The 19964-nt window shown below is 53.2% G+C and overlaps 6 protein-coding genes across 6 annotated transcripts; 3 read left to right on the top strand and 3 right to left on the bottom strand.

Annotated features, from left to right (window-relative positions):
* Positions 1 to 1631: 1631 nt before the first annotated feature.
* CMQ_4464 (uncharacterized protein) lies at positions 1632 to 5105 on the bottom strand (the record flags this gene model as incomplete). Its single annotated transcript, XM_014312620.1, has 3 exons — positions 1632 to 4026; positions 4168 to 4896; positions 4978 to 5105. 3 exons carry the CDS (start codon positions 5103 to 5105, stop codon positions 1632 to 1634), a joined length of 3252 nt encoding a protein of 1083 aa, XP_014168095.1.
* Positions 5106 to 6626: 1521 nt separating this feature from the next.
* On the bottom strand, positions 6627 to 8333 carry CMQ_4550 (uncharacterized protein; the record flags this gene model as incomplete). Its single annotated transcript, XM_014312706.1, has 1 exon — positions 6627 to 8333. The coding sequence occupies one exon, from the start codon at positions 8331 to 8333 to the stop codon at positions 6627 to 6629; it is 1707 nt and encodes a 568-aa protein (XP_014168181.1).
* Positions 8334 to 9563: 1230 nt separating this feature from the next.
* On the top strand, positions 9564 to 10961 carry CMQ_4816 (uncharacterized protein; the record flags this gene model as incomplete). The annotated part of the gene is made up of 1 exon (XM_014312972.1): positions 9564 to 10961. One exon carries the CDS (start codon positions 9564 to 9566, stop codon positions 10959 to 10961), a length of 1398 nt encoding a protein of 465 aa, XP_014168447.1.
* A 304-nt stretch (positions 10962 to 11265) lies between these two features.
* Positions 11266 to 14297, bottom strand: CMQ_4504 (glucokinase regulator family; the record flags this gene model as incomplete). The annotated part of the gene is made up of 8 exons (XM_014312660.1): positions 11266 to 12048; positions 12101 to 12781; positions 12850 to 12907; positions 13080 to 13315; positions 13365 to 13424; positions 13487 to 13850; positions 13898 to 13924; positions 13999 to 14297. The coding sequence occupies 8 exons, from the start codon at positions 14295 to 14297 to the stop codon at positions 11266 to 11268; spliced, it is 2508 nt and encodes an 835-aa protein (XP_014168135.1).
* A 629-nt stretch (positions 14298 to 14926) lies between these two features.
* CMQ_4736 (major facilitator superfamily transporter pantothenate) lies at positions 14927 to 16640 on the top strand (the record flags this gene model as incomplete). Its single annotated transcript, XM_014312892.1, has 8 exons — positions 14927 to 14998; positions 15167 to 15203; positions 15268 to 15369; positions 15423 to 15701; positions 15755 to 15819; positions 15875 to 16220; positions 16312 to 16434; positions 16489 to 16640. 8 exons carry the CDS (start codon positions 14927 to 14929, stop codon positions 16638 to 16640), a joined length of 1176 nt encoding a protein of 391 aa, XP_014168367.1.
* A 616-nt stretch (positions 16641 to 17256) lies between these two features.
* Positions 17257 to 18904, top strand: CMQ_4907 (transferase family protein; the record flags this gene model as incomplete). Its single annotated transcript, XM_014313063.1, has 2 exons — positions 17257 to 17486; positions 17539 to 18904. 2 exons carry the CDS (start codon positions 17257 to 17259, stop codon positions 18902 to 18904), a joined length of 1596 nt encoding a protein of 531 aa, XP_014168538.1.
* Between the last annotated feature and the right edge of the window lie 1060 nt (positions 18905 to 19964).

Genomic DNA, 19964 nt, shown 5'->3' with positions numbered 1-19964 from the left:
CAACCTGCTAGCGTAATTCATACAGATGTCATCTGCGAGCTGCATGATCTTTCAGTGGCCTGCGCCACACTCTATTTCATCGCACGGCACAGCTTTCTGCAAGTCGGACCCCGCCAAATCCGTCAGTGACCGATCACCAATGGAGATTACTGTGGGTTGTTCACTTCCACAAAGACATATCGAATTTGGATGTACGAGTGTCACTTACAACCATGACCGTCTAGTGCTGCGGCTACGATGCTACTGCCACAATATTACATAACTTCGGAATGTAGTCAAGAGCAAATCAATAGGCCGGCTCCTGATAGATACGACCAAGACCGCAGAATAGAGGACCACTTGAGTACGAGAATGAGGGCATTGACGGCAGTGCTAACGAGGAGGAATATGTAATATGTGTTACTTGGTACAAAATGGCTTGGCAAATTGTTCGGGCTGTCACAAAGTCTTCGCGTCCACATAAATTGTATTAACGCTTGTAAATATACACTTAGTCTCTCTATGTTTATTCTGAGTTTGAAACCGCTAAATAAACAACGGCAGCGGATCGACACCTTTTGGGCCGTTGCCGCGAGCATCCACGCTAGAGCGAAACATCGCCACTTACTCCAATTCTGCGACAAAAAGCGTTGGATATATTGGGGTACAGTCCCAAGACTAACATTATAATTGACAGCCGCGACACTAGCACATAAAATAAAGTGGTGGTAGCTTACCTAAGCGCGCCCCCTTGAACACACCTATCCTTTGTCACAAGATGGTGCAAATAGTCTCCTTCAATCCTAAATTAAGTGAACGTCGGACAGTGCCTAGCCCATTGGGCTAATCTGGTGGTGCATTTCGGAGTAGAACTACACCGACGCCTTGCTAAACAAAACAGCTTACCCTTATCTTAATAATCCGTATATCGTGAGCGTACGGTTCCTACAAACGTTAGACGTCATCGTCGTTACTTTTATACATGTGTCTCTGTTGCTCGACTGCCTTCCCTGATGCTTCCCACCCCCGTTCCCTGATTGTTGTTTTGGGATATTTCTCCGTTATCGATCGATGGCTTAGTAGCTAATGACTTGGCGTCTGACCTTATACTTTCTGTTTCCTGGTTGCTCACTAGTTGTTCTGGCCCGATTCTATTTACATTGGAACTTGACCAAGGAGCTGCGAGTGTCGGCCGTTTCTGCAACTGGGGTATATTCTGGCTTTGCAACGTCCTCTCGATTTCTGGCAGCTCATTTTGACCCAAGATATATGACACCAGGAGTTGTCTATCGTGAGGGATGTCAAAAATATCGCAGATATCGACAGCTAGATTCAGGGTGCTGAGACCAAGATAGAGACCCTTTTTTGGCACATAAACGTTAAGAGCACCATCCTGAAGGATGGCAGCGGCTGATCTATCAGTGGCTTTGCCCCAGTACGCTTTCCGACCGGATTGAAGTCCAAATCGTAATGAGCTGATGTCTAGACAGACAACTTTGATTTCCATGCTTTGTAAAGGGGGACATGGGGCTGCTTTCTGGTCCAAATCAGACGATCTTCCTGCCAGGCTGTGAAGTTATGCATGAGAAAGTGGACATAAAAGGAAGACGAGAAGAGACAACGATGTCTGCGAGAAGCCGGACTCGGCCAACCTACCGATCAATGTATACGGCCCTTTCCCTCCACCAGGCGGTATATTTGGTGCTTTCCTTTGAGTCCTTTTTGTTGCCCTCTTTGTCTTTTTTACTTTCCTTCTCCTTTTTGCCCGTCTCCTTTGGATCTGTTCGGGAGATTGTCAGGCTAGTTCTTGACAGCCGTCGTTTCTCCAGCCCAAGAGCTGAGAGTAGAGCATCGAGGTTCACCGTGTGTCTGAGAGCAGGGGCAAGCAGGGGTACGCTTGTGAGAAAGGCATTGTGCAAAATATCACGGTCTGCAATGAACCACTCGTCGACGCCTGCTGCAGTAGCGAGCTTGGTAAAACATCGTGTCGAGTTTGCCGGCCGGATTGGCAGCATTGGAATCCGCTTGAGCGGTTCTAGGTACTCGTCCTTGTCCAGACCCTGTTTGTCCAAGTCTCGAATTCTGATGTCCATCTCGGCGAGAAGGCTGGCTATATAGCTCAGTGAATCCTCTGTTGCAAAGCTGGCCATGTCGACGCCAGCTAGATGCTCAGCTTCGTATCGTAGTCGACTCAAGTTCCAATGCTCATCAATGCCGAGCACTTGCACAAAGAACCGATAGTAGCTTGTATGGTAGTAGTCCGCAAGTTGAAACACGTAACGCGGGCGGAAATCGCGAGTCCCATACCAGATGCACTGGTCTGCGCGAACCCACGTGGCTGTCCGGCCAAAGGAGGCAGGGAGAAATATCAACTCTTCGGCCTGGAATCGAGCTCTATTCAAGAAGTCAGTGGGCAGATCATTCAGGCTCTGAACGTGCTTAAAAAGCGGAAATGCAGTGGCATACTTTACATCGTCTTGTGCTTTACTCCGATCCTCTGTTCTCTGGCAATAGAATAGGAGTTCTGTGTACACGGATCCGATCCGCTTGTGCATCCGGACGTCATCCGTACTTGACGTATCCTTGAGGGATGACAGGCACCGCAGCCAATCTCCAACGGCTGCTCGTGACTTCACCCCCAAAATGGGAAGAAAATCCCAGTCGTGTCTGGAACTGATCTGTATTGGCAGAAAAGGAAAGACCACAACATCAGTGAGATTGTACAGACCGGTTGATGGCAAGAGCGTCTCTTTCAATGGGCGATATTGCGAGTCTTGGCAGCGTATTTTAGTGTTGACGATCTCATCCCATAGTTTTTTCTGAAAACCAGGCTTGTCCGGCGTCAGGACGTCGGAGTATTTTCCCCAGTGTTGGCGAAGCAAGTTTAGAAACTCGCTGGAGTTGCACTTCTGAGCCACATATGCCATCTCAGGCGAAAGGGACAGACAAATGCCGTCAGATACGGCAAGGCGTGCAGATTTTGGCATATTGAAAACCTTCTCCATCCAGTCCAGAAAGTCGTCACCTTCTTTATCAGGAAATTCGGTCTTGTAACTGCTATGAAGAGCAGAAACAGAGAGACGATAGCCGCCCATCTCAAGGGGCCTGGCAAAGGTCTCGGATGCGAGTTGGGGGGTTTCGTTGGTGGCGACCCAAACATCTTTCGGGATCGAGACCCTCGTTCTGTTCCGAAAAAGAAACGAGAGGTGCGACACCAAATCCTTGGTGGTCCATTGAGAGAAGTTGGCGCGCTTCAGGTTGGCACTGGCATGCTTTTCCTTGATCGTTTCCGCAATCATGCGAGTTTCCTCAGATACGTACTTGGCGCCGTATGTTTCAAACAATCTTTTCCTCCGCTCATCCCGAGTCGCAGCTTCTGGAATCATCAACAGCCCGACACCTTGAGGCAGCAAGCTGGTGCTGCCGTCCCTTTCGGTGGCGAAAAAGATGTTGTTCCGACCACTGAGGGACGATATCCACGGAGCAACCCCACCCTCCACGGGGATGATGTCGAGACTTTTCGAGTATAGACATAGTTCGCTGTCGTTGTTGAGCAGATCTGCGAGATGGATGTGCCAGTCCTCGTCTTGCAGTGCGAATTCGGCAGATCTTGTAAAGGTGCGCAAGTCGCCCCAAAACCGAATCGGTTCAATCTCTTGGACGCCGATGAGTCCGATTAGCTCAGAGCATCGATCATCGTACTCGTGCGACAAGTAGGTAGACCTGGCGACAATGCTCGGGACCGGCAGCTCTCGGTTTGGCCCAAACCGCCATTTCGCTGGAAATCGGACAAGCGTTTCGTCTTCCGGACACACAAGCCTCCCGACATCTGTCCGCAGAACAAGGCACGGCCTTAGCTTGTCGAGAATCTCATACATGATGCTCTGGAAGAAATGCCCGGAGCTCGACGCCCAATAGAGGAGCAAGGGCCAGGAATAGCATAGCTGCGAATCTTCCTTGTTGAGCAGCTCGATTGCTTCGACAAACTTGTCCGAGATTAGTTCGCGAAGCTGTCGATTCCACTCGGAGTCGCCGTGAATGTCTTCTCTGTTTGATGTCAAGACAAAGTCGGCATTGATCGCAAACTAGTGCACGGTTCACACTTTTTTTAGCAAAGCGGCGAGACAGAATCAGGGCAGTCTTTTAAATACCTTCAGCCCATAGTTTCTTATAGGCAGACATGCATACGCTTTCTCGTCTCGGCAGACGACCTCCTGAAAGTCCTCACTAACGGGGAAGGCTAGCTTGATGATCGAGTCGGTCTCGTCTTGGTGACTAGATCTCGCCACAGAGAGGTTCACGTGGAAGCAGAACTGCTTGTAGCAGAGAAGCGTCGCGCGATTTCGGATGATCCTGATGTGACTGACATGGTTGCCGACAAAGTCCTCGGACCGGAGGAACAGCGTTTTCCGAACGCCATCCACGGTGGTGTTGATGTGCTTGAGCTTCTTGAGAAAGATGAGGTTGGCCGGTTCGAAGTGGGCCAGAGCAGTGCGGACATCGTGTTTGCGCTCCGGGATTATTTCCAGATACATGTACGTGCCGCCATCCTCAGTGTTGCTCCCGTCGGGAAATGGGGCCAGAGAGACTTCGGGCTTCAGCGACGAGCGACGGATCTTGAACCGGTAGGGGTCTGATACGACCCAGACGGTGTGGGCAACGCGAAAGACGGCCTTGAAGCCAACGCCCTTCTCGCCGGTAGCCGTGCGCAGGGCGGCCTTTGCGCTGCTGTTGTTGTCGCAGACAGCATCGACATCCTTGGCCGAAAAGCCTCGCTCGTTGCAGTGAAGCCGGAAGTGCCCGTCGGCCGTGTGGGTCATGGTGAGCGTCGGGTCGGCATCGTCGTACGTGTTCTCGTCGGCATTGTGAAGAAGCTCGAGGACGAAGCGGTGTGAGTTTGTGCTCCAGTCTTGGACTCTGGGAGCATTCGAGAGAAAGCTGGCATCAGCTAAGGCTGTCCCGCTGGAGACATTCGCGCATTACTAGCGAGGGGCTTACAGTTCTAATATTATTGCTAAACTGCTCTGGGGATCCTCGCTCTTTGCGATAGTGCCGATCTGATTGCGGCTGCCTTCACTTGGATAATATGCCTCTTTGAGCGCCAGCGCACGAAGAATAAAGTCCATGGCTACCAGGTAGCCCAGTAAAGGAGCGAAAGCGGTGCCAGCACATGCGTTGCAAGGAGGAGCATTGGTTTCTTAGACAGTTGCGGATATGCCAAACTCGGGGGTTTCGTCCAGAGCTATTGCTGGACTCATCGGGAGACGCATCCAGAAAAGCAATTGACTAACGCCTATGACTGCAACAACAATCGGGGAAAGGCCCAGAGAATGCTCCGTACCTTATTCTATTATTATATATACTGCGGGTGGGCTACGTCGTAAACGAGTGCTCCTTGCTGCACGAAGACTCACCGCATCGTTGATGCTTCCTTGTGAAAAGGAAAGGCCCAATTTAACTTGCCACGTCGCTGGCTGTTGAGCTGTCAAAAGCCACTAGAGCGGTGGTAAAAGAGGGACCCCCTGTCACCATCGAGGCCACAGGGTAGCCGTGCAGTCGGCAGTTGCCAGGTCAACTTCCCAGGTCAACGCCCAAAAGAGGGTCCCAGACGAATCAAAGAACGAGTGGAGAAGGGAAAGTTATAGCAAATTTTCTGGGAGTGGAGAAGCCCGTCTGGCTGAAAGGAGTCGGGTCGACAGGCCGCCCTCCCCTAGTCAGAGATTGAGGAGTTGTTCAGGGTGTGCTGTCTGCACGCCGTAAGATACGTCGTATCTTCCGGGGCGTTGAAGTACAGCAAGCTCCACGTACTTATGCTCGTCAGAATGTACTCCGTACGGAGTACTCACAGGGCGCCATATCAGGTACATGCAAACAACGACACGTGAGATCTCGGGGCATCTCCCACTCGCCTCCTTTGATCTCCATAGAAATACAACCTCGTTTCCAGTGCCTTTCCCTGATGAGAAAGCTCCATCTATGAAGGAACAGGGTCACGCACTGAAATAACAGTGGCTCAGGGCTAAAGTTGACCCGCTCCGACTCAAGTCACATGATCTGAAAGAACTCGTAATGCGCTAAAACACTACCGAAACACTGCTGGAAAGCACACTACGGTTAGACACGGCGGCCACTATTTGTACAGATCCGTACAGCGAATATAACACAGGAATACGGAGTACAGAGTACCGACCCACCTTATATAGGCCAAAAAACGCAGCAAAGCCAAAGGCACCGGCCTACAGAGTACACTGCCTGTTTAAAAGCCGCCAGCTGGCAAGACGAATACAACACACTAGACGTGCCAACAATGGCACCATGGCGGCAGCGGCGGCCCTAAGCTTAGCCTATACATACAGACAAAGGCTATTCCAGAGGATACAATACTAGTAGCAACAGCACCAGGATTAGCCAGGTTAGGGCGGGCTGGCATATGCAGGTTATTACAGGCGCAGACTTGTAACATAGTTTAGAAGCAGGCTTGTTATCAAGAGGAGAAGGCGAAGGTTATAGGTGGCAAGAGAGTCGATAGAGCATTTGCTAGGCGGACTTGTAGATTAAGCCACTGTAGAGAAACTGTTTTTTGTGTAGTAATTCGCTATGCTTTTTATTTTCTGACAGCAGTAAAATCTGCTTATTAAGACGTGGCGTTATTTCCGTGTTTTATTCGCTCGGCGGATCCGTACAGATCGTGGCCGCCGATGGACACCAGCATGATTATTTTGGTGATACGAATTCTTCCTGGCGCATTCCTCTTGCCACTGTTTTCCTTGGGGTAGCAGATCCCACATTTCCAATAGCTCCCATTTGTTGGCAACGTCCTCTACCCAGACATAAAGATCTTGACGCCCATCAGACGACACAGTATTGGACGGCTGCCGAAAACTCGACATAGCAGATTCCACATCCATTTGTGCTCCCGATTTCCACCTGGTACGTGAAAACCAAGATTTTGACAAAACTCCGGATTTGGTTATCGGTATGCTGGGTGGGCTAGCGTTCTTGCTGTAGTCATTTTCCACGAAAGCAGTGATTTGCCGCTGCATGGGTTTTCTGTGGTAACCGACGTCAGTGCCAGGTGAGAGGCCGAGACGGCTTTTCTCTTGACGCTCAAAGGTTGGCTCTGCTTGTACTGAGACAACTGACGAGGTCACGGTGCTGTCTTTATCACCCGTAACAAACGGTGCCGTTTTTATGCCGGAATTTTTCACTCCATATATCGGATTTGTATTCAGATCCTCGGGCCAATGCGTCCAGGATGAGGGGTATACTGAGATCTTGGCATGCAGCCGAGAGGTTATCCAGCAGTCTCGCGTCTCATTGTCGTCAGAGGTCGGAGTACCGGTCAAGCCCCTCCAAAAATTTGAGTCTTCGCATCCGAACCTATAGGTGACGAGGACAGTGGCAATAATCATGAGAAGGGCAGTGTAGATTTGTGCAGGCAGATCAGCCATTCCCAATGAAAGAATGTGGACGGTAAATGCTACCCAGCCGACCCAGCGGGCGAAGAGGTACAGGCGCTCGTTGGGAATGTCAGGTTGCTGAGTAAACACGCCACCCATCAGGTAGCGTGGTCCTTCGATCGTGATAGCTTTGGAATCGTCTAGTATGACGAGGCAGTAGGCAATTTCGCTGGTTCCGTACTTCCCGCTTTTCATAGAAGTCTCTATGAGGCGGTCAATACCGGCACGGTTTTGAATAATGACAATTTCTCTGACAAGGACGGAGACGATCATGGCCATGGTGTTTGCGAAGCCGAACCAGTCGTCGGAGCAGATGGTAAGGATGAGCAGCATGCCGTCGAGGACGAGGCCGACAGCCATGGATGGGAGCCAGAAGGTGAGAAAGCGGCTTTTCGGCTGCTCTTCCAGCAGCTCTTCCAGCAGCTCTTCCGGCTGCTCGTCCGGCTGCTCGTCCGGCTGCTCGTCCGGCTGCTCGTCCGGCTGCTCGTCCGGCTGCTCGTCCGGCTGCTCATCCAGCTGCTCTTCCAGCTGCTCTTCCGGCTGCCTCCTCGTCGGATCACCCGCTACGATCCACTCGACCTTGGTGCGCGTCTTGTGGAAATTCTGGGCCTTCATCCAGCGGGAGAACCAGCCGGCTAGCTCGGTGGTGGTGACACCGGCCGAGATGTTGTACATGCGGTAGCCCGGCTTCTTCTCCGTCAGCTTGTCGCTGGCAACGACATATGCTCCTAGGAGGGGGAGAAAGTCGAGCCACGAGCTCTGGACGAGGCGGCCGATGCAGGCATCCACTTGGTCGGCGCCAAGGAGGGTGACGAGACCAAGGGCATCAATGGTAAGGTTATGACGGTTGGCCCAATTGGCCAGAGACGACACGGCAGCCCTCCAAGGATACATTGTGGATGCTCTCTGGCTGATGTGTTATTGTCTTGCTGCTGTCAAACTTGACACGGTGGGAGGACGGTTGATGCCCAATATGAGCACTAATGTGAGAGATTCCGTGCATCCTGTCTCAGGAGGCTGCTCGATGCCTTGTGATTTATACCCATCCATTGAGCCCGGAACAGGCTGTCTAGGCTATGCATGATGCATGGAGGACTGAACACGCTGGCAGCGCTAATTATGCAGTCAGGCTGCAAGGCGCAATTGTTGTGCTTGTAGATAGCGAATGGACTGTCCGTTCATTCATCGTAAGACCACAGCTCTGAGTTAGGTACCAATGCCATCAGACGCCTTTGTTCCCCATGGCGCAGTCCGTTGATAGCCACTAGCCTGCGTTTGCTTTGCAAAAAGCTTACGCATCCGCCTATTTGTGATGACCGGAAGACGGATTCGATAGAAGCCACGGCTCCTATTTCAGCCCCAAAGGGGTCCGTGCGCCGCCATAAACACTGCTTCACAGGGAGTAACCAGAAAGTGTAGAAATTGTATCCGTGACTCGCAAGTTACATTATACGTTGATTATACTTCGGAATTGGCAACCCATAATTTGTACCGTATAAAATTGGTATCTTAGCAGGCAGCAGTGCACAATCGTGGCGCCGTCTCGTAGCTAACCGACAATCATAAAATAGTGCTGTGTGAAGTATTTACTATAGGTCGAATTTGTGCTCTATCAAGAAGATGGCTAATTGGCTGTCAAATAAGGGCGAGAAGTCACGAATTTGAGTCAACTAGAAATGCACATGTTGCGCCTTAGATCGGTAGCTTAAATATGGAGTAATCGACAATAGATGACGCCGTATTGGGTCGAAGGAAGATGGTCGACAGCCAGTTGAACGTGCACGGCAATTTTGATGGCATACTCCGTACATGAAAATACCCCGCGCCTTACGGAGTAAAGAAACGGCTCACAACAGCCGACTGCGGCTTGTAGCAGTGCTATCTACTAATCTACATACGGGTTAGTGCACTACTTATACATATATAATGACTGACTTTTCGCATATGTATACTCCGAACGGAGTAAAATGGTCTAAAGGGAGGAGTGATTATTGTGGCGCAGGACACCTAATGCACCAATTTTGTACCGCATGCGTAGATCAGCATTACGTTTCTGCTCAAAACGATGGCTGTCTGCCCCTCTAGGTAAAATAGTGAGCAAAAAGCGACCGCAAACATATCGCCATGAATGCAATCACGCTTGAAACCCTCTTTTCGCAACCCGAGGTGGAGCTCATGAATGTCATAAAAGATGTATATAAGGAGGAGATTCACCGGCTGACCCGGGCCTACGCAATCTGGACAGAAAAGAGCCCTCTCGGCCAGCCATCATCACCGTCGCAGCTCTTGTGCGAGGACAAGGTCACGCAGTACGACGAGGTGAACCGAACAGTGGTCAGCGTGCTGGCGCTGCGATGGATCTTCAATGGGAAATACGAGCAGTTCGTAAGCGGGCAGCCGGAGGCGGTGAAGCTGCGAAAGGCGTCGTTCGAGTGGCTACGCAAAGTGGTGATCAATACTCTGCAAACGGACGACGACGTGCAGACATTAGTGACATCTATAATGATCAATGATCTGGGAAAGGACAACTTGTTTGCGGAGGACTACAACAATCTCACGACACAGACCATGTCGACCAACCACGACATGATCCTGCTGCAAGTGGCTAAGGCAGTCGACAAGGCTGCCAGGACCAAGGACGGTGAGGCCAGCGAGAAGGACAAGGCCGTGATCGCTCTTATCCCGAGCTTCGGAAAGTTGAACGGTACTCAGCGGAACCAGATCCTACAGGGCCTCCGGCTCGGCTCGTTTTTTAACTTTGGGCAGCTGGCTCAGGCCGAGAATGCACCGGCGAGCCTGCAGGCAGTCCGGGATATGGAACCTAAACTAGATGAAACCTCCTTCCAACTGCACGTCGTCGAGCAGCTACTAGACGTGGCCGGGGCGGCCGGCCATGTCTACTGGACCAGCGCTCGCAAGCTGATCGAGCCTATTCTGGAGGCTTACCGCACCGTTAACGAGGTCGTCATCGATGTGATGAGCAGAAAGCTATCACCACGCCAGGGCTATGACTCCATCCTCAAGCGACGGGAGGGCCGGCTACGTGGCCTCGGCTTTCGCCCGCTCTCCGTTTATATTCCCAGTGAACGAGCCCTGCTGCGGATCCTTTGCATGGGAGGCGTCGCCGACCTTAACATGGCCGAGCTGTACTATAGGGTGTGGAATGTGGTGGGCGAAGACAAAAAGCTTGTCAAAGCCCTCAACATCGATGGTTCCATCGATGAGCCAGCTGTCCAGCCGACATACATGCCCGCACTGTTGGCCCAGGCCATCAGTAGCTGCAGAAACGATACAGCTGCCACAGAGATGGCACTAACAAGCGTGCTGCGCTTTCTAGCCTGCGTCATGTGCCTCAGCCCAGCTGAGGTCAAAAACGCCTGCCCCGTGATGGAGCGCAACGTACTAGAGATGGTGTGGTTGGTGCAGGAATCGGTATTCCCTGACAATCCCGAAATTCTGAAAAGGAAAAAGATGCCGATAGCGACGCCAGCCCTACCGACTTGCTCTTTAATAGGGAATTAAGGTTTCCTTTTCTCCCGTCAAGTGCTGTGGCTACGTGTGTTGTACAAGTCTATATTGACTATTGATCAGTTAGCTGTTTTCGTCCAAGTCCTCTGCAAGAGAGAAGTGGTTATGCTTTGTGCTATTTATTTTAGCCAATCTCATTACAACGCCTTGTTTGTTTGATTGTATGGAGCATGCTATAAGCAACAGCAGTGCAATCGCGGCCGAGTCAGAGACGGAAGACCCGCCGAGTCCCACTTTTCCGGTGGCTGACTTTCGGGTTCTCCGCCGCTTCCGCCGCCACCGATAAGCCGTTCTACTCCTATGCCTCTTCTGCCTGTCGCGGCTCGACCATGAGAATGCGGCCGAGTGTGCTACTGCGGCCAAAGGCCGGATCCGTGACGACAGCTGCCATGACGTCGCGGTAATTGTCGCCAGGCGTGACGACGCCCAGAATGGCCGGCTCCGTAGTCTCGGCGTCAGCGGCTACGGGCACCGAGCGGCCGCAGACGCAGAGGAAGCCGAGCAGGGCAAACAGGACTGCCTCCTTGGCGCTAGCCTCAAGCCGCGTGGGCGCCTGGTCGAGCCGGGCCACCCGGCTGAGCGGAAACCGCGCCTGCAGATGGCGCAGGATGTTGGGGTTGTAGGCGCCGCCGCCACAGATGTAGATCTCGTCTATGACGGCGCCGGCGGCCAAGTGCGGCAGCACAAAGTCCTCGTAGGCCCGAGCGACCGACTCGGCCGTGATGCGCGTGATGGTGGCGATGATGGCCTCGGGCGAGTGGCCGCGGGCCTGCAGCCGCTCGACCAGGACGCGTGCCACGTCGTCCGAGAAGAGCTCGCGGCCGGTTGTCTTGGGCGGCTGGCGGCCAAAGTACGGCTCGCTGGCGAGATACGCGTCGACGTCGGCGATGTCGATCTGCGCCTCGCCGCGTGCGCCGAGCTCGCCGTCGCGGTCGTAATGCTGGCGGCCGTCGGTGAGGATGCGCATGGCAGCATCGATAAAGACGTTGCCGGGGCCGGTGTCAAAGGCAAAGTAGCTGCAGGACCGGTCTGTAGAGGTGGTCTTGGTCGCGTCCAGCAGAACGGTTGCGTTTCCTGTCGGCTGTCAGAACGGGCACATGCACATATTCACCCCCTTCTCTCGCCCAACCCACCCATCCCCCCGAGGTTCTGGCTTGATTCCGCGTCACGCCCGGCTCCGACAGCAAACAGGCCTCGAAGAAGCCCGAGAGCGGTGCACCCTGGCGACCGGCGGCCACTTCGGCGACGCGGAACCCCGAGACGACCGTCTTCTTGGTCTGCTGTGCAATCACGGCCGGCTCGGCCATCTGCAGCGTCGACCGGTGCTCGGCCGCCGGCTCGTGCCAGAGCGTCTGACCGTGGCTCGCGATCAGGTCGACGGCGGCCAGGTCGATGCCCGACTGCTCGACCGCGCGAGCAAACTCTCGGCCCAACGCGAAGTTGAGATCGCACACCTCGGCCATGGACGTGGCCGCAGCGCCGGCCTGGTTCGGCCGACATAGACGCAGGACCTGCGATCGAATCGCCGGATCAACCGCCACCTCGGTGTACTGCAGCAGCTCGATCCGGACATCGCTCAGCGACTGGTCAGACGAGATCCGGCAGTGGGCGACATCGACGCCTGGCTGCTCGTTAGTCGCTCTGTCTGTCATTCGGGAGAAAATGGGCCGCAGCCTACCGTCAACACTCGTGCCACAATTCAGCCCTAAGACATTGAGGACGACCATCTTGATGCGCGGTGCAGTTGTTCCTTGACTCGTCAGAATGCCGGTCGTAGAAATGGCCGTGTCTGGATATCCCGAAGTCGAGGTGCACTAAGAGCAGATGCGCTAGCTGAGAAAACCGTCTGGGAGACAGGCGAAGAAATCTGCAGCTAGCACACCACAGCAGCACTAGTCCAGCTAAACTGGACGGGACTGATACGGGTCCTGTCGTCTGAGCTGGTCCGGGAATGTAAGATAGTAAGAGCAGAGTTTTACATCTTGGCAGCTGAGAATCGAGGATGCTTTACACATTGTACATTCTATCGGGATGCTCTCTAGCTCTATATGCAATAACGTATATACTTGGACAAGGAGGTAGACCTCCGAGTCTCATTTCGTCCCTAGTAACAGCGCCCGTCTCAGCGACCCTGCAGAGGCCTGCAGATGCGTCCGACCATCGTCTGGTGAGCATCCCAGGGCAGCCACGAGGATGCTGAGTTTGACGTCGCCGCCACACCGCGCAAGCAGCCCGTCCAGCACGTCATCCTGCTCCACGTTGACGGCCGCGTTGTCTGGCACGGCTGACCGCACCACGCGGCGAGCCCGGTCGCGCAGCTTCTCGTTGGACATTTTCAGGTCCACCATCTTTCCTGTCAGCAAGTCTTGGATCAAAGCGGGTGTGAATGGCACGCACCAAGTTTCCGTAGGTCTTGCCCACGGTGATTTGTGACCCGGTCGAGATCATGTTTAGGATCTGGGACTGTCAGCATCCATCATTCGTGTCCAGGTGGCCATGCATAATATACAAGTACCCACCATCTTCGTCGCCGTCCCTGCCTTGAGCCGGGTGCTGCCAGTGACGACCTCCGGTCCAGTCACGCACTCGATCAGGACGTCACACTGGCCGTCAAAGGCGCTCGGCCGGACGCACGCGAGCCCTATGCTGGCCGCACCGACGCTCCGGGCGTGCTTCAGGCTACCGAGCACATAGGGCGTGCGGCCCGACGAGGCGATGCCGATGAGCACGTCCAGCTTGCTGAGCGGCGGTGACAGCGCAGCGAGGTCGGCCGCGCCCTGTGCCTCCGAGTCCTCGGCACCTTCGACGGCATTTCGGATGGCCTGGTCGCCTCCGGCGATCAAGCCGACAAACTGGCCGGGTGGCGATGAAAACGTCGGGGGACTGTATGGTCAGCAGGCTGTTGGTAGTGGTGGTAGTGAGGTACTCACATCTCAGATGCATCAAGGATGCCAAGCCTGGGAGAACGGTGTGAGCTCGCAAACACAGTAAACACATACACATGATCCTCAGCCAGGACGCCGCAGCCTACCTTCCGCTCGTGCCCGCTCCTGTGTAGACGATCCGGCCGCCGGCCAGGAGATGGGCCACGCTCACGTCAATGGCCGCCGCGATCTGCGGCAGACACGTCTCGACCGCATCGGCCACCGTTCGGTCCTCCGCATTGATCACTCCTACAACGACACGCCTCGATTTAGCATCCCCCCCCCCCATGTCCAGCATGCAGGGGCCGACCGGCTTACGGCATAGTTCCAGCGACGAGACCGTGTCGATATTGGTCGTCCGCGAGTTCTTCTGCTCCGTCTGTAGCGTGGCCAGATTGACTGTCATGTTTGCCGTCCTGCCGTCTGTCCGTCTGGGCAGCCAATCGTATGCGCGGTGGGTGGTGCAGCGAATTGGTAGGGGAGCAGCCGATATCGATACCCTTTTTGTCTTTAATCCTACGCGCAGGCTCTCTGTGTCAGCCAATGCCCGGCCCGCGCTCTTGCGTTGTCGGCAATGCCGGAAAAACTGTGCAGCGGGAGCGACCAACGGATGCCCCCCCTCCTATTTCCCCGGAGGCGATCGGAAAAACGAGCTCGAACCTTTAGGGCCAGGCATCGTCAGATTGGGCGGATAACCCGATAGTGAAGCCGTCAGCTGTGGGTCCACTACTGTATAAGAGCCCTGATTGGCCCCAGTGCTATTACGGAGCAAAACACCTTGCTCTGTGGCTCTTTGACAACTATCGTATCAGGCCGAGGATAGCAGAGCCTGTTTGCATCTGTCGGCTTATCATGGCAGGTACTCCGTACGAGCCCTTGAAATGATAGAAGTCTGCTCCACGTGCAGCGATACGGTAACTCACGTGCAGGCCGGCCGTCTTATAAGCACAGCGACTTGCCCAGCATGTTTGCCGGGACGAAAATCCTCGCTCTGGAGCCATCTCGCCACAGCTGATCCACAGCCGAAAAGCCGCCATGGGTGCCCGTCTGCACAATGTCCGCGTCGCCGTCTGGGGAGAAGCGCCCGAGACCGCCGAAGAACGCAAGGTCAGCCTAGTTTGATTTTTTAAGGTTTAGTTTGCCAGTTTGCCGGAGTCAATGGCTGACAAAAGACTCAGCTGTTACGTAAAATCGATGCTGCAATTCTGGTAAGCTTCCACTCAGGTGCGGGGATGGATTGACATCGCGATCTGACGAGTGCTGTCCACTCCGTAGACCTACTGTTGCGTCGCCTACTTCTTCAACTATCTCGGTAAGGCACAGCCGGGAACAGGACGTCTATGGATGGTGGCTTCGGCTAGCTGACTAGGTTTCAGACCGCGCCGTCCTGGCCAATGCCTACGTGTCGGGCATGAAGGACGACATCCACCTCAAGGGCAACGAGTACCAGCTGCTAGTGACATGTCTGTCTGTCGGATGTATGTCTCCCAAAGCCCCTTTGCTCGTGCGGCTGCCGAGACTGATGACATAGACATTATCGGCCAGGTGCCGCACGGGCTCGCCATCCAGAAGATCGCCCCTCGCATCTGGTTCCCCTCCATGACGCTCATTTGGGCCTGCCTCACCATGGCCAGTGCTGGATGCAACTCGTTTGGCTCTCTAGCCACCGTGCGCTTCCTACAGGGTATCTTTGAGGCCTCGACCTACAGCGGCACGCAGTACGTCATCGGCAGCTGGTACAAGAGCGCCGAGATTGGCAAGCGGGTCGGCCTGTTCCAGGCTTCGGGCATGGTCGGGACCATGTTTTCCGGTAAGCCGCGCGCTCTGCAACCCGTCCGACCAAATTTACGGCTGACGGACTAGGCGTAATGATGACGGCCATCTGGAAGACCATGGACGGAGTGTCGGGCATGGCCGGCTGGAGATGGGTGAGTGAGAGCAACACATGCATCAAAGTCCTGCCGACTGACTTTAGTCGCCTAGAGTTTCATAATTGATGGAGTGATCACCATTCCAGTGGCCATCTTCGGCTTCATTTTTTTCCCCGACCTCCCCGAGACGACGAGCGCGTTCTATCTCAAGCCGCACGAACGCGAGCTGGCCGTGAACCGGCTGCCGCCCAAAAACCCAGACGGCCACAGGATCGGCTTCTCTCTGGTCAAGCGGGTGCTCTTCACGGCCAATTTCTGGATCTTTACCATATTCTGGGTCATTGGCGGCGCCCTCGAAGCGTTCACCACGCAGTCATGCATGCTTCTCTGGATGAAAGCGTCCAAGCTCTTTTCCGTGCCGCAGAACAACACGTATCCGCTGGGCATCACCGCTGTCGGTTCGTGGCCTGTCCCGTATGTCGGACAGAGATTGTACAGAGCTGACAGGATGGCGCACAGGAATCGTCGTCACACTTTTAACTTCCGTAGCCATCGACGCAACGAGAAAGCACGCTCCGTTTGGCTTCTTCGCCTGTGCTGTCCAGATCATCGCCTGCATCGTGCTCTTGTGCTGGAACTCTATCGGCATGGGAGGCAAGATGGCCGGCTACTGTAAGTCCGAATCCGGTGGCCCACAGATATGGTCGAGAACACGCTGACAGACAGACCTGGCCGGCACCGCCTACATGATCCAGCCAGTCACTTTTATCTGGGCCAATATTATTCTCTCGCGAGCTGGAGATGACGCGGCGCGTGCTGTCACCCTCTACTCTATGAATGGTGCGTACGGCTTGCCCATCTTGAGCGCCAGATTCTAACAGGACTCAGGCGCCTCTTCCGTGCTTTTCGCCTTCTGGGGGATCATCCTCTATCCGTCCACGGATGCCAAGACGGCAAGTCCCACCTTCCGCCTTACTTTTTCCATCTCTTTTTGTTAGTGCTAATACCCCGCTAGGGCTTCCACAAGGGCACCATCGCCATGGTTGTCGTCTCGGTCCTGCTTGCACTGTGGATCTGCATCGTATGGTGGCAGGACAAGCGGAGTGCGGCTGCTGTACGAAAGGACCATCTAGACTACGTCGTAACTAAGCCCGCTACCCCCTATTTAAACCGCCCCCCTGTTAAATCACTTTAGTATGTACCATTTATCCGGTAGCTGTACGGGGTATATAAAAGGTGTATAAATAGTAAAAACATGAAAAAAAACGGAATTAAGACTCTTCATTAAGAAACGAATTGTACAAAAAGCTCAGTTATAATGATTTACCGGGATGTAGGAGGGTGTTTATCACCCCTCTTTTTAAAGCACGTGACTTCGTTTTAACATAATCCCGTGGGAGGCTTATTATCATAGACACATTCTTAAAAACATTATTCTCTTCCAGGTTAATGAGTACTCAGGCCTAATCAATTGCCATCGCCACACCCTCCAACATGTCATCTCCAGAAGAGATTAGTGACCTCAAACGAGAGCGAGTCCACCCGCAGACACCCAGCCCAGATGAGCAGACAATGCTGCTGTCCATTCTGGACGCAACGACGGCCAATTTTGCCTTGACCAACGCCATATGGTTGTTCGAGAGACCGAAAGGAATGGACGTATCTGACGTCCCAGGCCATCTCCGCCGGACTCTTAGCACTACGCTAGACTCTTACCCCCAGTGGTGCGGTCTCCTGCAGTCAATCGACGTCATTGACAATGACCAAATTCCCGAGGGCGCAAAGGGATTTCCAGCCCATGGCCGCCGATTCGGAAGGGTGTATATCCGGTTGCGGAGGCTCTGCAGAGGTCGGCGTTGACTTTGCTACTGCCGCCAGTTCCCTCACCCTGGACTCACTTTATTCCAGTGAGAGGACAAAGACTCAGCCGCTCTGGAATTGCAAAGATAATGGGATTGCACGCTTCATCAACACATGTGACATTGCACATGCTCTACAGCCTAATAATCTCGATGCCAAGACTGGCATTAGGAAACCCATCATGGGCATCCAGTGTACAATGCTTGCGTGTGGCGGATTTGTTCTGGCCGTAAAGATTGCGCATCCGCTGGCAGACATTTCTGGTCTTGTCTACTTTGTCAGCGACTGGGCAAGGGTGAGCCAAGCTATCGTGACTGGCTCTACACTACCCGTTCTCAGCCCTGTATTTGAGCCGGCCAGGTTAGATGAGGTAGCTGCTAGCGACATCAATAGCCATCAGCCGGACCCTGCTATCGTCAAGAAGACTAAAGCCTTATTACTGCACAGATACGACTGGTGGGCACCACCTGGCAAGCCTCCTGCACCGTTTCTCGACGAGGCGGACTCGTTAACCCCGTCGGGCCAGCCTATGCCTTGGGAAGAATGGGATGTTAAAGCCCCTGTCTCAGGCTATACCATCCACCTTACCAAAGAGCAAGTTGAGCTCTTGTGGAAGGATGCTACCACGGGAGCTGAGAAGGGGGGACTCGTGATCAGCAAGCATGACGCTGTTTTAGCTCATATGTACGCATGCATCATGCGAGCTCGTCGGCTTCAAATCGACGAGGGCCCCGTTCATTGCGACCTGGTCCTCGGCCTTCGCTCTGCCTTGAAGTTGGGTGAATCATTTATGGGGTCTCCAATCATTATGATTAACGTTGAAATGTCCGGCACAGAGGCCTGTTTAACAGAATGTTTAACAGAAGGAAAGCCCACGGGACTGCTGGCACCTATTGCCAAGAAAGTAAGGGAGACTATAGTTACAACAAGCAATCGGGATAACTTGTCGGCACATCTTCATACCGTGGCCTTTGAGAAGTCTCCCCAAAGATTATGGCAGGCTTTCCTCGGTCAGCGACATATTCTGGTCACCACGTGGGCTCGCGCTGGTCTTTACGATGTTGACTTTGGATTGGGATCGGACATCCGATACGCGGATGGCCTTATGCCAAGCCTTGATGGAGTCGTATTCATCAAAGAGGCACCGCCCTCATCTGGAGGATTCGTGTCGGCATCTAGACCGTCTTGGACTTCTGACGGTGTTGATATAGGTATTAACATCAAGACAGAAGACATGGAGAGACTGTTAAAGGATCCGCTGCTACTTCCAAGTTGTCCATAGCTGTAATGGGTCCATATCTATAGCGGATTAACCGATATATGGGGTAATCTAACGGTCTCTTCTTAATCATGCTGGGTAAAATTCCCACGATATGATGTGGGCCACAGTTGCTAGTCTCCCTATGTGTTCATCCTAGCTTTATACAAGTGCATCAAAATCTTCAATCTGGATGATCTTTTTAGTTCGAAGTTTTTGAACCTTCTTGCACACAATGTTGTATGCTATTACACCATTTTTACCAATCTCACAGCCCACCTCCCGTATCTGATGGAAACACCCATAGCCATATCCGCTTGCTCTAACAATCGTTCACCTCCGGTTAAACATAATACGCCCTGTAGGGTTAGGCAAATTCTATGTCTCAAAAAGCAGGCTAGGCAGGCGCTTAGTCTGCCAATCAGGGAACCTGAAATCATAATGTGTCAGGACATACACTATGATAGCCTCGATCTTAGCCGAGGCGAGAAAGCGACCTGGGCATGCGTGTCGACCGTAGCCAAAGGCCATACTAGACGGGTAAGCGACAGCGTATGTAACGGACGGCTCCGCCTTGTTGCCTTTCTCGGTCCAGGCTGCCTCTTTAGCTGTTATCTCATCGAATCAGAAACCATTAAAACGGTTTGGCTTAGGAAACAGTATAGGATCCACCGAAATTGCATGAGCTGCAATACTAATAGTGGTGTAAGCAGGGATCTTCAAACCGTCCCACAGAGTGTAATCGTTAGCAATAGCTCTCTCAAATGGGACTGTTGATCGTCAGCATATATGCACTGCAGTTAGTTGAGAGACCTTCAAAATTAAATGTACCCAACAGTAAGGGATTGAATATCTGGCTCTCTCTCATGTTTCTGTCCGATCTTGTCAGGCCTTAGAAGCCTTCTCGGCTAAGAAGGCCGTTAGTATCTACATTGTCCTTAATCTTCCGGTAAAATGGCTCGATTAACCCCGGCATATCGCAGAAGTTGTAAAGAAGCTGTGTCGAAGCTGCGGCGCTTGTGTCAATAGCCGCAAAGATGACTTTGAGAAGAATTCCTGCCAAGAAATCCGGATCTTTCTCGTC

Source organism: Grosmannia clavigera (genome assembly GCF_000143105.1).
Source record: "Grosmannia clavigera kw1407 unplaced genomic scaffold GCSC_97, whole genome shotgun sequence".
In the NCBI taxonomy this organism is placed as follows: Eukaryota; Fungi; Ascomycota; class Sordariomycetes; order Ophiostomatales; family Ophiostomataceae; genus Leptographium; species Leptographium clavigerum.
This window is presented reverse-complemented; position numbering and strand designations above follow the sequence as displayed.